At 39.4% G+C, this 18,371-nt stretch overlaps 1 protein-coding gene across 1 annotated transcript in view; it reads right to left on the bottom strand.

Annotated features, from left to right (window-relative positions):
• FER (FER tyrosine kinase) overlaps positions 1-18,371 on the bottom strand; it is a 189,641-nt gene that overhangs the window by 100,465 nt on the left and 70,805 nt on the right. The window contains exons 10-12 of the mRNA XM_066614734.1: positions 17,906-17,998; positions 12,085-12,288; positions 5,094-5,216 (exon numbers count right to left, since the gene is read on the bottom strand). Coding sequence (XP_066470831.1) covers positions 5,094-5,216; positions 12,085-12,288; positions 17,906-17,998 — 420 coding nt within the window. The remainder of the gene's footprint in view (positions 1-5,093; positions 5,217-12,084; positions 12,289-17,905; positions 17,999-18,371) is intronic.

Here is an 18,371-nt window from a genome sequence, read left to right as displayed (position 1 = left end):
GTGAAAAGTGGAACCCAGTCTTTTTTTAGTTTACAAATGTTGCTTCCAATGGTTTTTTGCTAGCAAATTGCAAATGACTTTTTTATCCTGCAAATTCCTGCTGTCACACAAAGATTTCTGCAAATGGACTCTCATTAACACCTTCAGGAATGGGAATAAACCCTGAACTAAAGTTGGCAAGTGCTCTCTCTCTCCCTCTCTCACACACACACCAGAACAGTTGGACTCACCATGTCATATGCAAATCAACATTGACTGGGCAATTTTAACCTTTAGAACAGCAGGGAGAGGTTGAAAGCACAGAGTATCCATGACTTTCGGGAATAATTGAAATGTGTTAAAAGTGAATTGTTGAAAAATGAACTGTCAGAAAGTGGGGGATAACTGTACATCATTTTTGTGAGACAGAGTGAATAACTATGATCTTTGATACCCCATGATAGTGCTTTGGTAGCACAGGATACAATACTTAAGTTGCACTAGTGTTTGATAGAGTAGAAAATGTACTCAACCAATGCAGACAACTATCAACCAACTGCTGACCATTGCGTTTGCAAGCTGCAGCAAATGGCTGAATAATTAATGGCCTAATAAATCCATATTAAGGACTAGCTCCCACTTTAATGGTTAGCTTTTACCACTGGCAAGGGAGACACACACTCTCAGTCTCACTTCAGGTTGAATTCTGGGGACAAAGCAAGATCTGAATTCTGCTACAAAGTTTAATTTTTTAAAAAGATTAAGGCAAACAGTTTTTTTTTTAAATTGACAAGTGTAACACTTTTTACTCCATAGATGAATGAGTCTAGATGTTTCGGAGACCCTGGAAATGTCTCTTGAAGCTAACATAATAATTTGTCTCAATATATTTTACTTGAAGTTTCCAAATCAAAAGAACTCAATTGTTCAACTCTATTCTATGTCCAATGGAAACACAGCATCTGGTTAACAACAAAGGCCATTACAGAACAATGTCTTTGACAGGTTAAAATAAAGGCAGTTCCAAGTGAAAATCAAAAGCAAAACACTCCACTTTCCTACCTCTATTGTTCCCATTACGTTATTCTACTTCCAATATTAAAACTGAAGTAGGGTATAATAGTGCCCCATTCTTTTAACAAGCATACTTGTAAAGATATTGTCAAGATCAGATCATGAGGCTCAGGGCTTTGAAGCTGTTTCCAAAGCAGAGCTACCAGTACCAAAGATTTTGGATACAGGAGGTCTACAAATTCTTTTCACTGCATCTGTCTATAAAAGGCATTTTCCTTGCTCCATCTGCATCTCCATCATTCCAGAACAAATAGAAATGTTTTACTTGTATCAAGAGTTATCCAACTTCTACGCAGGCACAGATATGGGAGTGTGCATGCTCAGGCCCGAACGTGGGACAGCTCTGCAACTTTAACAGAAGTTGAGGTGCCTGTGACCTTGCCTTCCTGGCTGACAAACATATACTGTGTATGGGTCAGTGAGCAGAGTAAGCATCTTCCTCTCACCCATCAAATGGAGACCACTTTTACTGAACACAGCGGTTGCAAGTTTGGCAACCGCTGCTCTAGAGTCAAGTTACAGACTGAAAAACTCAGCAATTCCCCCAAAAATTATTTAGTGTTTAAAACACACACACACACAGAGTCCCCCGTCCTAGAGTTGCAGGTTCACATTTTGGAAGACTGTTTCTGCTCCTACACTTGCATACAAGTGTTGAGGACACACAAGCAAACACACAAGCACACACCTTTTCATATAAACACAAACAGCTCCAGATACCTGGCTTTACTTTTTATGCATATCAAAGGTAAACAAAATGAATACTACTAAAAGAAACTTCAACATATATAAATACATATGGCATATGTTTAATATCCCCAATGCTGTTTAGTCATAGTATTTAGTCAAAATGCCTTAAGTGTGCTTGCAACAAACTTGCTTGCAACAAACTTGTCATTATTCAAACTTGTTGTGCTCCTAAGCTGCTACTTTGGTATCAAATTACAGTATATGTTGGTCATGTTACATAGGGCGCAATCCTAACCCCTTATGTCAGTGCTTTCCAGCACTGGCACAGTGGTGCCAATGGGCCATGTGCTGCATTCTGCAGTTGGGAGTCACTCACGGAGGCCTCCTCAAAGTAAGGGAATGTTTGTTCCCTTACCTCAGAGCTGCACTGCCCTTATGTCAGTGCTAGAAAGCACTGACATAAGGGGTTCAGATTGCGCCCATACATACAAACAGGGAAAGTTTTTTCCCCCCATTTTAAAAAATCACTAGTACATCTCTTTTTCATGTCCTTTGCCCTTCTAATTAAGGTCCTATTATTTTTCAGCCACTAACATTCCTAACATACAGATTTGGTCTATACAGGACACAACAGGGCATAGTTCTTTCTGGTATACTTATTGTTTCTTTCAAGAAAAAAAAAGAGAAGGTGAATTCTTATTTAGCTACTACACTGAATGATAATTTTGTTTGTTTGCTACCCAGCATAATTCATGGTGTTCTCTCTTGTTTAACTTCCACATATTAATGAGTTGCAATAAAAGGGACATAATTTTACATAAAAGGAAGATTAAAATGTCAAATGGCTTTATCGCTCCAGGAGAATGAATGGAGAGGTTTCTTGTCAAGATGTCATATGAATTAAACAAGCAATCAAATGTAGATTGTGTGGTATACAATACAGAAGTTGTAAGCAGCAAGATTACAGAAGTTGTCATAAGCAACGAGCTACTTCAAAAATTAAATATGCCTGAAGTTTTTCGGCAACTCATAATAGTATGAACACTATTGTATCTTCTTGGTTATTCCTACTGGAACTATAAAGTTCATAAATAATTAAAAAGCAAAGTAGCAAAAAAAAAAAAAATAGAGAGCAGTTACCCTCTGAATTTTTACATTCCACCATCTTTCATAAAGATAACTATAGTTCATAATTATAATCAGAATTATATTTCATTTGAATCTAATAAACTACCAATCTGTCACATTTTTCTTTAAGTCAGTACACAGTTCATATATGGCTCAGTTACTATTACAGTGGGCCCTAATTATCTGTGGATTTGAATATCTGCAGATGCTGAGCCCGTGGCTAGAGGGACACAGAGGACCTCCTGGATGTGACCAGAAGTGGCTTCTGGTCACATCCAGGGACTGTTCTGAAGCAAAGGGAAAACCATACATGGATTCCCTATGCCTCAGAAGTCCTCCCCAGACATGAGTGGAGAGTGCTTCCAGTGTGCCAGTGCACACTGCAGATTTCTGAGGAGGCCGGGAGGCCATGCGCAACCTCAGGAGGGCTGGGCAAGTCTCCCAAGTAAATAATTGCTGTACTGCATTAGTTCCCCCCAAAGACTTCATTATCTGTAGAATTTGTTTATATCAGAAACTGACCTGCTATTCTTTAAAAATAAACAGGACAGTTTGCTGTGCAAAGTCTTTTTCTTAAAATGAATGGTTAAACATGTAAAATAAATAAACATAAAATAAACAAACTGCTTATAAATAAAAGCATCAACAACAATCACAGAAAAGCAAGAAAACATATCTAAATAATACTAAGTTTTTAAATTACAATTACACTGTTCCAAGAAAGATATGAAAGAAAGCCATTTCTGAAAACTGTAATTCTGACGTACTTGTTCACTCCTATACTTAACCAACTTTTGTCCATTTGTCAAGGTACTCCATTTGAAGAACCTTCAGTAACCATTTTTCCCTCATATTCCTCAATTTTTCCCTATATTCCACATACAGGATATTTCCAAGCAAGGGCTAATACAATTTTTGTAGTGATTAATTATGAAGTTAATATGATTAATACTAACTTCCAGATCCATGTATCTATTGGTTGTGCAAATCTGTGCAACATGATAGCATAGATGTAATCATACATCTCAATTTGTGGCAGTTTTATGTTCCTCAGCCCCTGGGCAGGAGAGTCACGAGAGGAATGTGCCCCTCTGGTGTCTGGATTCCCTTTGGCTCCATGGTAAAAAGAGGCAGAAAAAGTGAGGTGCTGGTCAAGCAACAGGGATCCCAACCAAGCCTCAGAGTTCAGTGGCAGAGAGGAGACTGTCTCTCCTCCATTCCTCCTACAGTTGTTTCCTGGCTCCTTCCCTGAGCTTGGCTTGGGAAGCCAATACCAAAAAGCTACAAGTAGCCTGTCTGGAGACTGAGGGCCAAATCCTATCCAACTTTCCAGCCCTGATGTAGCTGTACCAATGAGGTGTGTACTGCATCATGTGGTGGGAGAGTAGTTATAGAGGCCCCCACAAGCTAAGGGAACATTTGTTCCCTCGCCTGGGGATTGCATTTCAACTGTACCAGCACTGGAAAGTTGGATAGGATTGGGCCCTGACTCATCTAACTAATTCCCAAGTGTCCTATGTAGTTGGTGCTCAGAGCTACAGATACAGAGCTGTCTATCCCCCATCCCCACCCCCTGCTTTAGCTGGCCCTGCCCTGTAGTCAAGGTGGTAAGTTCTGCACCAGAGTGGAGAACCTTCATCCTGTGAGGAGGTTTCTTAGTCTTAAAAAGGACACAGAAGTAACACCTGTATTTCCCAACACTTACGCCAAATTTCACAAGTTTTGGAACAAGTTTGTTCAGTTTTCAGTCCCTTTAAATTCTTCTTCACTCAAGTAAGATTACAAAACTTATAAAGATTATAAAAATAATTATAAAGCAGAAAAACTGCAAGGCCCAGAAAGAAGCTTTTTTTAAAAATAGAACCTTTGGCACTTGTCACCTGGCTGCAGAGAGAATTCTTCACCCTACACGCTCACTTCACTGACTTTCCAGATTTCAGAGCAAAGGGATAATATCAAGCAGCTCAAGTTCTCAGAGCACTGGTAATGCTAATAAAGCTCCATATTACACTAAAATGTATCCAAATAATGAACACACTGGTTAAAATGTTACCGCATTACTGAAATGGATGCATGAGAGATCTGTCAGGCCAATTAAGGAGAGAATCTTTCAACCAATACTAAAACTTCCTACTGAGAATTGCAGGAATCATGGAGCAGGGGAGAAAATTTTGTTATCCTCTTCTAATGTGCATTGGCAGATATTTTATGTACACACATACCTTAACAACAGGATTCAGCAAAACAACTCCTGACTTCTTGGTAATTACTTGTTTTGTTGTGTAATGATGTTCTATTAGCTGAGGAATGGTTGAAAATCCCGTTCCTTCAAATCGATACTGATTCTATAAAAGGAAAAATTGAAAAGGAAAACAAAATGTTTAATAAAGCAAAATGTATCCACAAAAAGTGAACTGGTCTGATTTTCATCCATGTTCTCAGACTGAATGGTCTTTTAAGCCTCTTCGACTGCCATGATTGATCATATTCATGAAGTTACATTATTTAAGACTTCTGAATTACAGGAGCACACTCAAATAAGGGGAGACACTAATTCCATTTATTTTAGCGGCAAAACAAGTAACCCATATAGTAATATTATTCAAACTGAATTAACATTTCTGCACTATTTTGAGATGAACTATTACAGAACTGAATGCTTTATTTTTTTATGAACTATTTTTTCCCTTGGGGTAGACAACAGCTGGTTAAGGCTATATGGTAAATAAAATGCAGCTTTAAAACATGAGGCAACATTTACAACTCAGAACCAACAGAAGTATGACCATAACAAAATAAGATCAGAAAAAATAATTCCATATAGATCCGTAAAGTTTATCCAATAACTCTCAGAAATATGAACAGAAGGCAGGGTCATTGTCAAGTGCTCGGTGATTAGAACCTATTGTAAAAAGGAATAATAGCTTGGTTCACAATTAAGAGGTAACCAGCATTCCCTGCTAAGTGATGGAGCCTGGGAGAGCTGTGAGGTCCCAGAGGGGGCAAGACCTTATGGTTCCTGAAGTGATGCACCAAACATTGCCTCCCCACTTACCTAGTACTACAGCCTGCTACATTTCCCACTATGTCTGAACCAGGCCAATATAAAGACTGAATATGTTTTTAACAATGACCCTCCCCTCTCTTCATAATATTTCTACCGTCCTAGTCTCCCCCACACTTGCTTTTCTCATAGCCGACCTAAGGTCAGGTTGCACCTAAGGTGCAGAAGATTTGGGGCTACCACCTCCTCATTCATCATCCAACCCTTCCAAGCAGGGTTGGGACAGCTGGGGAAGAAGCCACAAAGAAGGTGGTAACCCAGCTCCTTCCTCAAGCAGCCTCTTCAAATTAAACAGAAAGTCCAGCACTTCCAATGTTATTTAAAGGGATTGTGTGAAGAAGGATCACTGTCTTGTAATCCACTTCTTACTTGCTAAAAGCAGAATGGTTTCCTCTGTGGTGGGAGACTCAAGGTAAAAAGCATTCTAAGTCTGTTTGGCACTTCAAAGGCAGCTTACAAGATAAAGTTAAATGTAGCTTACAAGATAAAACACCAGTACAAATTATAATTTCAAAACAAATACTAAAACATAAAACATACCTAACTATTAGAACTATAAAACAGAACAGACCCCACTGAATCACGTAAGACTGTTCAAATTGTATTTCATTAAAAGTGCACTACAGTACTCGAGTACTAGAATACCATAACATACTGAAAGAAAATACCAGCAAGACTGTTTTCCAAATCAGTGGGGAAACTGAGGCGGGGCCTGAGGTGGCTGAGTAGCCATGTTTTTCTGAGCTCCTGGAAAGCTCTTGGAAAACACGCTATTTCTTCCCAGAATCGCGGGTCTGATGAGGTCCGAGGATCAGTGGCCAGGAGAGGCCTCGATCCTACAGATGGTGTACGGTTTCGGAGAAGAAGGGTCCAGCCAGGGACTGTTTTTTCTCCAAGGGAATCCAGCCATCGATGTCGGTGAGGGTGAGAATTCAATGTTCAAATTAAGCCAAAGGCTCCAAGCAGGGAAGGAAGCTGAAAGAAGCAAGTGAGTTTTGTTTCGTTGTGTGTGTCTGGCATTAACTGACTGACTGCCTGATTAAGCTTTTGCCTGAGAGAAGGAGAAGGAGGGGCAGGCTTTCCCCCTCCTGGAAGGAAGGGGAGGCTTCCTCTGCGTATTTGTTTGTTGATGTGAGAAGCAGCTTTGGAGATCTGCCGAGCTTGTTATGGAAATATGAGTGCATAACTCTAACTTTATACATCTAAAATTTGTTGGACTACAAATTAACCGTCTTGGAATACAATTATTGTTGCGGAGTGTTCAGTTTCGTTTTCCTGTGGAGAGCTTGCGGACTGCCTGTGGAGAGCGGCTGGTGACTTGCATTTTTTTTTGTTTTACAAAGTGGTTGATTGTTTATATTCCTTTGATTATCTCCTGGAAAGGAATGCGGTTGACATAGAAAGGAATATAAATAACAGAAATAAGATATAAACAACAGAAACAAGAACATCAGGGACATCTAGTGGACTAAAAAAAGATACTACAAGGATAAGAACAGGACTTGACAAGTGAAGTAAGAAGAAAGAAGATATAAGAAGGAAGAAAAAGGATGACAGGCAAAGGAGCGAAAGTTAGGAGCTCTTCTGCCCCAGAGTCCAGCTTGGGAAAACTAACACAAGAGGAACCAAAAGAGAAAGAATGGAAGCAGACAATACAAGACAATATAGAAAAATTAGTGGTGATGGGACAGCAACAAACAAATCAATATCTGCGAGTTCAAGCTAGTTTGGATGCATTAACTACACAACTAAATGATCTTAGTGTGCAACTTAAAGATGTTATATCCGAATCACATGAGAAAAAACAAAGGATTATGGAAAAAGTATTGGAAATGGGAAAGCAACAAGCAAATTGATATTTACAAATCCAAATTAGCCTGGAAATCTTAATTCAACAGACAAATGAGTCTAATACGCAACAAACAGGAGAGGATCAACTAAAGAGCAAAGAACTGGAAGATAAATCCAAAACTCTGGAGACAGGACAAAACAAACAATTGGAAGAGACAATGTTATTGGAGATAGCTTGGAAGATAAAGACTCAAAAGTCACCATACCACAAAGGAGAAGAAATACTTCAGTTAGATGCAGATTGGATTGATCAAGTAAAGGAAGAAGAAATACTTCAACCAACTGATATAGATTGGAATGATCAAGTGAAGGAGATGACTCATCAAGATGTTGATTTAGCAAGAAGGGCGAATACATTAAATCGTGATCTGTTAAGAGGAATTCATGTGAAATTTATTAGAAAAAAAAAAGATGGAAAGTTAAAGTCTAGAGAAGACAAGATATTTGGCAGACCTGTGGATATTTAGGTTGGAGACAAGGGAATACATAAAAAGAAAGACAGTAATGTGTTAATTTTGTATGTTAGAAATTAAAGTTTATTAGATGTCAATGAGAATTTATATAAGTTTTATAGGTGATATGTAATATGTATAAAAATTTTAGCTTGATATCAATAGATGTTAGAATTTTAGAGGATAATTTTAATGAATTAGAACTAATTTTAGGTGATATTGTTTTGGATGTTTACGTATGTGTTTATGTATTTAGTCATGAGGAAATATTAATTTTGGATGTTATAGATAGAGAAATGATATATGTAATTATTAGGATATTAAAAGTTGTTAAAATTTAATGTTAGATATTGGATTATGATATTAATTCTTGTGAGAATTTTATATGCTAGATATTGGAAAGACACGAAGATCTCAATGAAAGATGAATTAATAGAGAAAATAATGAATGTGGTGGAAATGGACAGATTTCTAGAGAGCTTGGATCAACAGTGAAACCGATATAGATTGAGTAATGAAAATTATTTTATGCTTGGTTGAAAATAAAGTTGTAGAAGTATAAGATAGGTTATTTAGATGAATGTGTTATATATATGATATGTCTAGTTGGCAACCTCCAGTCTCGAAAGACTCTGGTATCGCGCTCTGAATGGTGGTTCTGGCACAGCGTCTAGCGTGGCTGAAAAGGCCAATTTGGGAGTGACAATCCCTTCCACACTGGGAGCAAGTGCAGTCTGTCCCTGGTATGGTATGATATGATAGATAAATGATATTAAGAGGCTAACGTAGAAGAGGAACTGGATTAGGAAATAAGTAATGATTTATTAGTTATAGTGATGTATGATATCTTGCACCCTCTACTATGTTTATGTATTGTATGTATTGTATTATGTGTTATGTGTGTTTGTTATTTTTGCTTTTGGAAAAATTAAAAAAAATTTAAAAAGACTGTTTTCCAAACCAGATTATGTTCTAAGCCTTGAAGAATGGTGGCAACAAAATACCACATTCTTTTAAACTGCATTTATCATTTGAAAAGTCTCTGAACTATATCTTTTCAACTAGTGTGCTGTTCCATCAGGATGTCATTGGACAACGTCCACATGTGGAGTTTAGTAAATTGGAGATATAATCTGAGAGGACAGTTTTGCCTTTAATCTTTTCATCAACCGGAGCAGCTGGGTAAAAAACCAGTGAGATATTTAATAGCTAAGCAATCCTTGGGGACACACAGTGGTGAGTCATGGATAAAAAAACTGGAGGATCAAAGAAAATCCAAAGGCTTCACTCGCCACCAGACTCCAAATCAAAATTTGATGTGTTTCATGACGGTTTTCAGAAGTCTCTTTTGAATGCATGGAATATAACTGAAAATTTTAAAAATGTAGAGAAGGCTTCAAATGGAGCAAGTATGTTCATTATAGATATTAAATACATGCCTTTAACAATAGCTCTCACCAAAAAATATTGCATTTGACACTTTTCACATGCAAAGTTATGCAGTACTATCATTCTGAACTATAGCTTAGACCAGTAGTTCTCGCACATTTAATACCAGGGCCCGCTTTTCAGAATGAGAATCTGTCAAGACCCACCAGAAGTGATGTCATAACCGGAAGTGACATAATCAAGCAGGAACATTTTTAACAATCCTAGGCCTATATCCTACCCACACCCACACCCTACCCAGGAGTAAGTCCCATTGACTATCAAAAGAATATACATAATAGCCTGTTAAAAGTACAGGCCTGTAATATTCCCCCAAATGCAGTCACATACCATGGTAGCATCAATTCTAATATATTAAAAATAACATTTTGAAATGAATGGGGACCCATCTGAAATTAACTTGCTACCCACCTAGTGGGTCCCAACCCACAGTTTGAGAAACACTGGCTGAGCCAAATTATTTCAGCTGATGAACTCTTTGATTTCTACTGCTGAATCTTCTCCTAGCATTGTTCCCGCGCTATGGTGGGGTCGGCGTGCCTGTCTCCATTTTGCTCGATCCAGGGCAATCTCAGGGGTGACGCTCATGCATTTCATAGCCTCCTTGATGCAATCCAACTATCGCTTCTTGGGCCTACCATGGGGTCGCCAGCCAGCAGGGTCCAGATACACGACTGTCTTCATCACATCAACTTCTTTACTGCGTACAACATGTCCGTACCATCTAAGTCTTCCTTCCTGCACTTTTTCCACAATTGGTGTGACTCCCAGTTGTTGTCGGACATCATTGTTTGTGGTGTGATCAAAACACACTAATCCAAGGCACCATTGCAGCATTCACACATTTCCATCACATGTAGGGTCTGCCCATGCTTTGCTGTCACTGGCCAGCACTCTGACCCATAGAGGGCGACTGGGTGCACTACCATGCTGTAGATTTTTGACTTAAGGCATAAGGGCATTCAACGTAAGGGCAGTCACACAAGACTCCAGTCACCTGGTGCCACTTCATCCAGGCAGCGTTGACACGGGTGCGAGCATCTGGGAAGCTATCCATTGCTGCATATGAGAGAGTAGAGGTACTTGAACTGTTCTACTTTCTTCAGGTTCTCTCCACCAATGCTGATAGTTCCATCGGTCTGAGGGCCGCATTCCATACATTCTGTTTTCTTGATGTTTAGCCAAAGTCCAAATTCGCCAAGCGGTTCGTTCCATCACTGCATGTGCTCTTGCAGGTTCTCACGTTGTTCATTCGCCAAAACAGATGTCATAAATGAGTGACCATGGGTGAGGTGACTGGAGGTCTAGCATCACAGTGACCATGCAGAGGATGAATAGTAGAGGCAAAAGCGCTGGTCCTTGATGTACTCCGACACTGATGGCGAAGGGAGGCGATGTCCCTACTGAGCACCTGTAGGCTTCAGGGACATTATGGGATCGTAGGGCATGCCAGATAAGTTTGTGTGGGACACGTCAAAAGCCTTTTCCACGTCAAGGAATGCCTTGAGACTACTGCTGAATACAGGCTTAAAGAAAGATTTCAGTCTTTTGTTTTGCAGCCAGCAGACATAGCTTATGCAAATTGATTGTCCAAAAACCACTGCACTGAAATTTAGCTTCACAGTGCTTTTGGGGAGTTTCTCAAGCCACGGACATATCAATCATTCCTTAGTGATAGATCAGCACTTGCTCTCAGTGATATAACACCAGAAACAGAGTGGGAGGATTTAAAGGGAAAACATCTAGTCCTACACACTCCATACTTCTCTGACGGAAATCATTTACCAGTCCTAGTCTCAACACAAATGAGCAAGTACGTTCAACAGGTTGCTCACCTGTTCAATAATTCTTCCAAGCAGGAAGTGTTGTGGTTAAACCTTTGAATGCTACTTTCTTCTGAGTACAACTACATGTGACAGAAAGACATCCATGATAGGGTTCTTGTGTTTTGTTTGCTTTTTTAAACTGAATATCAGCCACTGAGGAATTGCGACTGCAGTTTTGGTGGACAAGAGGTTTAATTCTTCCTCATATCATTATCCCCATGAAATTCCCACACACACACAGAATTGCAATTCCTCTGAAAGCAAGATACTCATATAGTACTAGCGTTTTGTTCCACAGGGTTGAACAGTTGAAGAGGTTTTTTGAAAAAATGGCATGGGGAGAAGTTTAATGCTCTCCCCCAGTATCCTAATCAGGTCACTTAAAACTTCTAATTTTTCTTAAGCAGCAGGTTTAAGAAATCAGAATGAATCTTTTGTTGTCATGTCCAGTTTGGCACAAAACATGTTACCAAAAACATACAATTATACAAAAGAACAAAACCTATTTCACATACCCACTCCCACCCAGCAGAACTAACATTTTAAAAATTCAGTACAATGTCAAACATACATCAGCAAACTGTATGATGAAGTGCCTCCGTTGTCCGTCTGAGAACACGGAAAGGACATATTCACCAGGTTTGCCATGGCTCTCTCGCACCAAGAAGTCTCCTTGATTGTTTAGCAGCTCTTGAGCTTCTATCCTTGGGATTGCACCATGATACCAATCTTGCTCTGCTAATGGTTTTTCACTGGGCGATATTACATCAAAGAACTGAGAGAAACAAATTATGAAAAGGTGAGGATTAGCAAACAAAAATTGTTAGCTGTAGAATTTTCATTTAAAGTATAAAGTTTTACAACTTCTCTCAAAACTACATTTATTAACCAGTGAACTAAAAGTAGGGTGACCAGATCCAATGGAGGACAGAGTGCCTACACCTTAAACCACTGTATAGAAGAAGGAATTTTGGCAGGTGAAGTTTTTTAAACCCTTCCATGTTGGGCTGCAACTGTCAAAATTCCCTCTTCTATACTGGTCACCCTGACTAAAAGCAACATAGGTAACCAGTTATAAAGGACAAGGCTAATTTTTAAAAAAGGCAGTGATGTATTAATGAATAATGAGTTTTTGAAAATATGATAGAACAGAAACTGATGTAAAACTTACTTTAAAAAAAGCAGAGGAAAAAAACCAAATTTTTGCTAATACTGTTTAAATAAACCTAAAAAGTAATCATCTCCTCGATCTTGGATTTTCAATTTTTTCAAGATAAGACAATTTGTCTACTGACATCTAGTGTTAGGTGACCACAGTAGAGCAATATATTCTCCATATCCAAATATTTGGAACAAATTAGCTCAACACTATGAAAAGTATCAAAAACAATGATTACAAGAAGGTGAAAACTGCATCATTCTGCCCAATCCCTAAACTGACTGGGACCACAAGGTACTGGAAGGACCACCTGCTCCCATACAAACCTACCCAGTTGTTATTTACTGATGGCCTGAAGTAACCATCACCTCACTGAACTCCCTGCCCATATCCATTTGACTGGTATTTGCCACAACAGTTTCTAGCTACCAGTGTTTGTTCAGAATTTTTTCAGCTTCTAACTTCTTTAGTTGGCCAATTCAATGGTGATGCTATTTCAATTTCCTGGTATCATGTGTTCTTATGTTTTTCATTTAATTGCTATTTATAATAAAGGTGTATCCATTCCAGAACTCCCCATGGAAGTGAAACCGCAGATACGAGGGAATGCCCCCCTCCCTTCTGGAAGGTCTTCTGAGCCCAGCAGAGCTCGTGTGTGTCCACCCATGGCCTCTGCTGGGCTCAGAATGATGATTACAGGCAAAAACCGGTCACTCCTGGTTTCCAGAAGAAAACCGGAAGCGACTTTTTATGCCTTTAAAAGGCATTAGGAGGGCTAGAAAAGCCCTGGATGGCCACCATGTTATAAACAAATCATAAGATGTCACAGTGCCCATAGGATTAATGGAAGGTTAAGGAAAAGTAACAACAACATCTGGACTAGAGTGAGGACTGCTGCCACCTTATGCCTCCAGCCCTTTCTACAGCTTAAGGCACAATCCTAACCAAGCCTAATCAGAAGTCCTACTGTGTTCAATGGCACTTACTCCCAGGAAAGTGCAGTTAGGATTGCAGCCTTAGAGTTGCTGTTGAGGAGAAATAGCAACTGGGGAGGGATGCTCTTATATCTGCAGCCCACTGCAGAAGAAGCAACCACCTTTCTAAAGGTGGTAGATAGTAGTAAAGGTATGTAGACTAGTAGATAGTCTTCTACTGTCAGGATAACCTAGTGGTTATATTTATGAGACCTATTTAAACTGGGTCTGCAGCTGGTTTTAGGAGCCAGCAGCAGAGACTTGGTGGTTTTCTTTTAACTGCATGGAAACTGCTTTGAGAAGTCTCAGGAAGTATGCCAATAAATAGATAAGAACTCAAGCAGGCTCTATGTGTGCATGGGCATTTCCAGCTCACTGCACCATACTTTGCAAATTGCTCCACTATATGCAATACAAGACACAGGCTTGGATCCAAAGGTGCTCTTCCACTAGCAGAATGTTTTTTCCAGTTATGGAAAGGTTGCTTCTGACTCAGAGGGAGAGTTTTGCATGAGAAGTGGTGCCCAAATCCTGAGGAGCTTCTGTTTGCGTACATAATCTCTTTTCTAGGGTCGATATGGTATAGCCTGCATCATTCCATGCTTCTCATGCTTGAATGCAATCCCTAACATACCTCAGCTCTGCACCACAGAGGCCTCCCACTAGCATGAAGTAGCACTAAGTCATTTTCTTCTGCTGCTCCTCATAATGCACTGTTCTTTGGATCCAAACCACAGTGCCCCTAACAAAAGCATTTTCCCAAGACACACTGGACCTAATGAACATATTTCTAGTGCACCTTAGAGGTTGTCCCTCCTTTTGTATCCAAATGGCTGACTTCCTTCCTTCTTTTCTCCATAATCTTCAAAACAAGACCAAAAAAAAAAACAAAAAATCACAGTATGAAAAGCTAATTCTCTAAATGACAGATCAGACCAAATCAGTTCTTTACTGATATGACAAGCTGCTAAAAAACTTAAACCCTGTGCCTTAAAGCAAAACTTCAAGTCCACTATATAGAAACATCTTAGCATTTTTCTCCCTTCAAACAAGTTTTTAACTCATACAAATAGTATAAATCCTTGAACCTGTCTAAATGATTGCTTACCTAATGATTATTTGTTTCACTGCTGAGGTCAGTGATCATTTGGAAAAGTAACCATATGAGATTTCCTTATTGTTCCACTTCAGAAATCCACCACGACCCACCATGATTCATTTCCGTGATAACAATAGGTAGCCACACCATTATTTTCAGATAGAGTTTCATTCTATGGTAAATATGGAGTACTGTAGTTTGAAGCAGTCATTACACTGAGGATTTCTAAATATGGAACATAAGGGTCCTTTGAGCTATTCATTCTGTTCCATTATCATCATCACAAATGCTGAGAAACAGCACTGTGGGCTAAATTATTTTCTCAGACAGCAAAATATTGAAAGCTGCCTTGAAGTTTTTCCCCTTTCTTTTTCATACAAGATGAAGGACAAGGATACAAGACCAAATTAAGTTATCTCAGAAGAATTGCCACCTTATATCAATTTACTAGAGGATAAAATAAAACCCAGTGTAGCAATTCAACTATTCTCTGCTACTGACTGCTCAGAGGTCTGAAGGCCCAATCTTAACCAACTTTCCAGCACCAATGCAACTGCAATACAGCTCTGAGGTAAGGCAACAAATGTTCCCTTACCTTGCTGAGCCCTCTGTGACTGCCCACCCCCTGCAGGATGTAGTGCATGCCTCGTTGGCACAGCTGCATCGGCACTAGAAAGTTGGATAGGATTGAACCCTCAGTCTATTTTTCCTGTTCTTAAACAAAAAGGGTTTGATTTGGGCTCAGTTTGTGTTGCATTTCATATATTCTACTTCACCATACTTTTTACTTAAGAGAATGCAACTGTGCTTTGTCCATTTCTGTGCAAGGATAATGAGTATTTCAGAGTCATTCAACAGATTTCAATTTTGTTACAAAATACTTTTCGCCTTTTCTTTGGTAAACAAACTACAAAAATTATAACATAAATAACTGCCTTTTCAGTAATATGAATGAGTGACAGGAACCAACTACATAACTTCACTGGTTCTCAGTTGAATGTATTTAACATGTAAAACAGTCACATTTAAGTTTACTTATGACTTGAATCCAAAGCACTACTTTGGTGTACCCATTCAAATCTTTGACTTCTTGAGCTAGATCCTCTTGTCATATCACAAACTGAAAAGCTATTTGTGAAATGGCAGGAGGATCTACCACTCAAGGAGACAAAATCAAAAATTCTATTGGATATGCCCAAACTGTGGGTTATGCTCAGATAGTTATTTGGATTCAAGGCCGTCTTCAAAAAACTGATGTTGCAACAATAATGTTGGAATTGCTCCACCAACATAGTAAAATTTTCCATGAACACTATTTCAATATTAGACGCAATTATTTATCTATCTAACATGTACTCCAAGTCCCTGGATGACTGGCCACCCCAAGATAAAATGTTTCTGACAAATCTCATGGAGGAATTGACACTAGACAGATTCAAAATGTTGAGGTAAACTATATTCTCAATACAGCTTTCTCACCTGAAAGCCATTATGGGGGGAAAAAATAAACAAGTGCAGTGTTTTCAAACTGTGGATCCAGGATCCACCAGTCAGTCATACCCAATTTTTGGTGGTTTGTGAAACTGGCAGGGCTAATTAAGCCATGTGCACCAAGGGTTAAACAAGCTGTTATTGGGGGGGACCATAGCAGTCAAATCACAGCCACACCCCTTGGCATTTACAACTTGTCTAGGGCCTCGAAAAGGTTTGAGAACTACTGGACTAGCTAATTAACAGCAGTTAAACCCAACAGGAGAAATTGGAAATTTCAAACAGACACACACACCCCCCACTTAAAAAAAACTTTCAAGCTCCTAGTGCAATGCACAACTGAAGGAAACTCAAGATTGCTTTGACTACTGCACCATTCCAAATCATGTTACTGGGCATGGCCTGCCTATTCCCTACAGGCATGGATAGGAACACTGTTGGGCCACATCATATCACTGTATCTTCACCTTGCATTGCTGTGCTGGGTCAGAGAATTAAGTAAGGGCCTGATCCTATCCAACTTTTCAGCACTGATGCAACTGCAGTGCAGCCCCAAGGTAAGGTAACAAATGTTCCCATACCTTGAGGAGGCCTCTGTGACTGCCTGCCCACCACAGGATGCAGCACACACCGCATTGGCATGGTTGCACCAACCCTGGAAAATTGATTTGGTCCTAAGGCACTTAGATTACCACCTAGGTAAACCAGCCACATTAATCATGGCACTGTGGTTTAGTAGTTAAAGCATCAGACAAGAAAGAGCTTGGTTCAAATCTCCACCCCACTATGAACTCACTGCATTTCTTGGAAGAAAGGTAGGACAGAAACATAAGTGCAGAGAAAAGGGGAGCAAATCCAACTGTCTCCCACACCTTACCCCACCGCATATACAGGTGTCCCCCCATACCCACAGTTCAAAAATAACCTCCATCACACAAATTACTTCTCTCCTTGTGACTGCAGCCTTCCTGTCACTGCCTCCTGTGTCTCACTCTGCTAACAGTAAAAAGGAACTGTTGACAAGAAACAAGTTGGACTGCTGAAAAGAACAAAACATTTATCTTGGAGCTTAGAGTCGTGTTATTTTCAGCCCTCCAACTTGCTTCCTGCTTCCTGTTAGCAACAGTGAGCTAACAGCAAACAACAGCAAAGAGCCAGTGAGACACAACAGACAACAACAGGAAGACTGTGATCACATGCAGATAAGTCATTTGTGCAATGGAGGATATTTTTGTAAGGTTTTGTAGGGTTCGCCGATATCCACAGTTTTCACAGATGGCAGCTGGTATCTAGCCCCTGCAGATACCAGGGGATGCCTGTACCTGCTTTAAAGCAGCTCTTCCAAGCTTATTTCCAATAGCTGACCTGAACCAGGTTATAAAATATGATGTGATACAAAAATGTGGTATGATACAGTATGGGAGATAATGGGTTTCACTTCCCTTCCCCACACAGTCTTCTTTCTGATGGACAAAACTGAACCCACCCTAACCTTTATAATCAAATGGGGCAAGCACACGTTCCTAATCAGAGTGGCTTTCTAAAGTGAGTACATGGTTTTAAGTGGCCCACCAACAGTTGCACACAAATGCAAACCTGTCCAGTACATTTTGATTGGTCCTTAAGGGAAAAAAAAATACAGAAAAATCAAGTACAAATGCATACTTACTGATGAAGAGCCTAACATTGACTTTGGAGATCTTATCATTCCAGCAATAGAGTGCCGAATGGTATCAAACCGGGAAACTTTATCTTTCTTATCCTAGGAAACAAGGAGTAAAATTTAAAAAAAGGACAATCATCAAAAATGCAATCAACTAGTCTTTGTAGATTAAGTACACGGTACTGTGTAGGATTTCAGCTTTATCGTAAGTTTTGTTAAAAAAAAAATTAAATTACCAAAGTTTAGTAATTTAAATGAAATCACTTGGATGCTTATGCTACCAACAGCTTTAGCTAGAAACTTTAATACTTTTGGAGAGTTTGAAAACAAAATAATTTTCAGCCAGACAACAGGTCTAATTATCTGATATACTGAAATCTAGGTTCACCTGGATTCTTTTCAGTCCTTCCAAATTTATCCAGTTCCTAATCAGAGTGGCTTTCTAAAGTGAGTACATGGCTTTAAGTGGCCC

This window comes from Tiliqua scincoides, chromosome 2, assembly GCF_035046505.1.
Source record: "Tiliqua scincoides isolate rTilSci1 chromosome 2, rTilSci1.hap2, whole genome shotgun sequence".
Lineage (NCBI taxonomy): Eukaryota > Metazoa > Chordata > Lepidosauria > Squamata > Scincidae > Tiliqua > Tiliqua scincoides.
The sequence above is the reverse complement of the archived record's forward strand: the minus strand, read 5'-3'. Positions and strand labels throughout refer to the sequence as shown.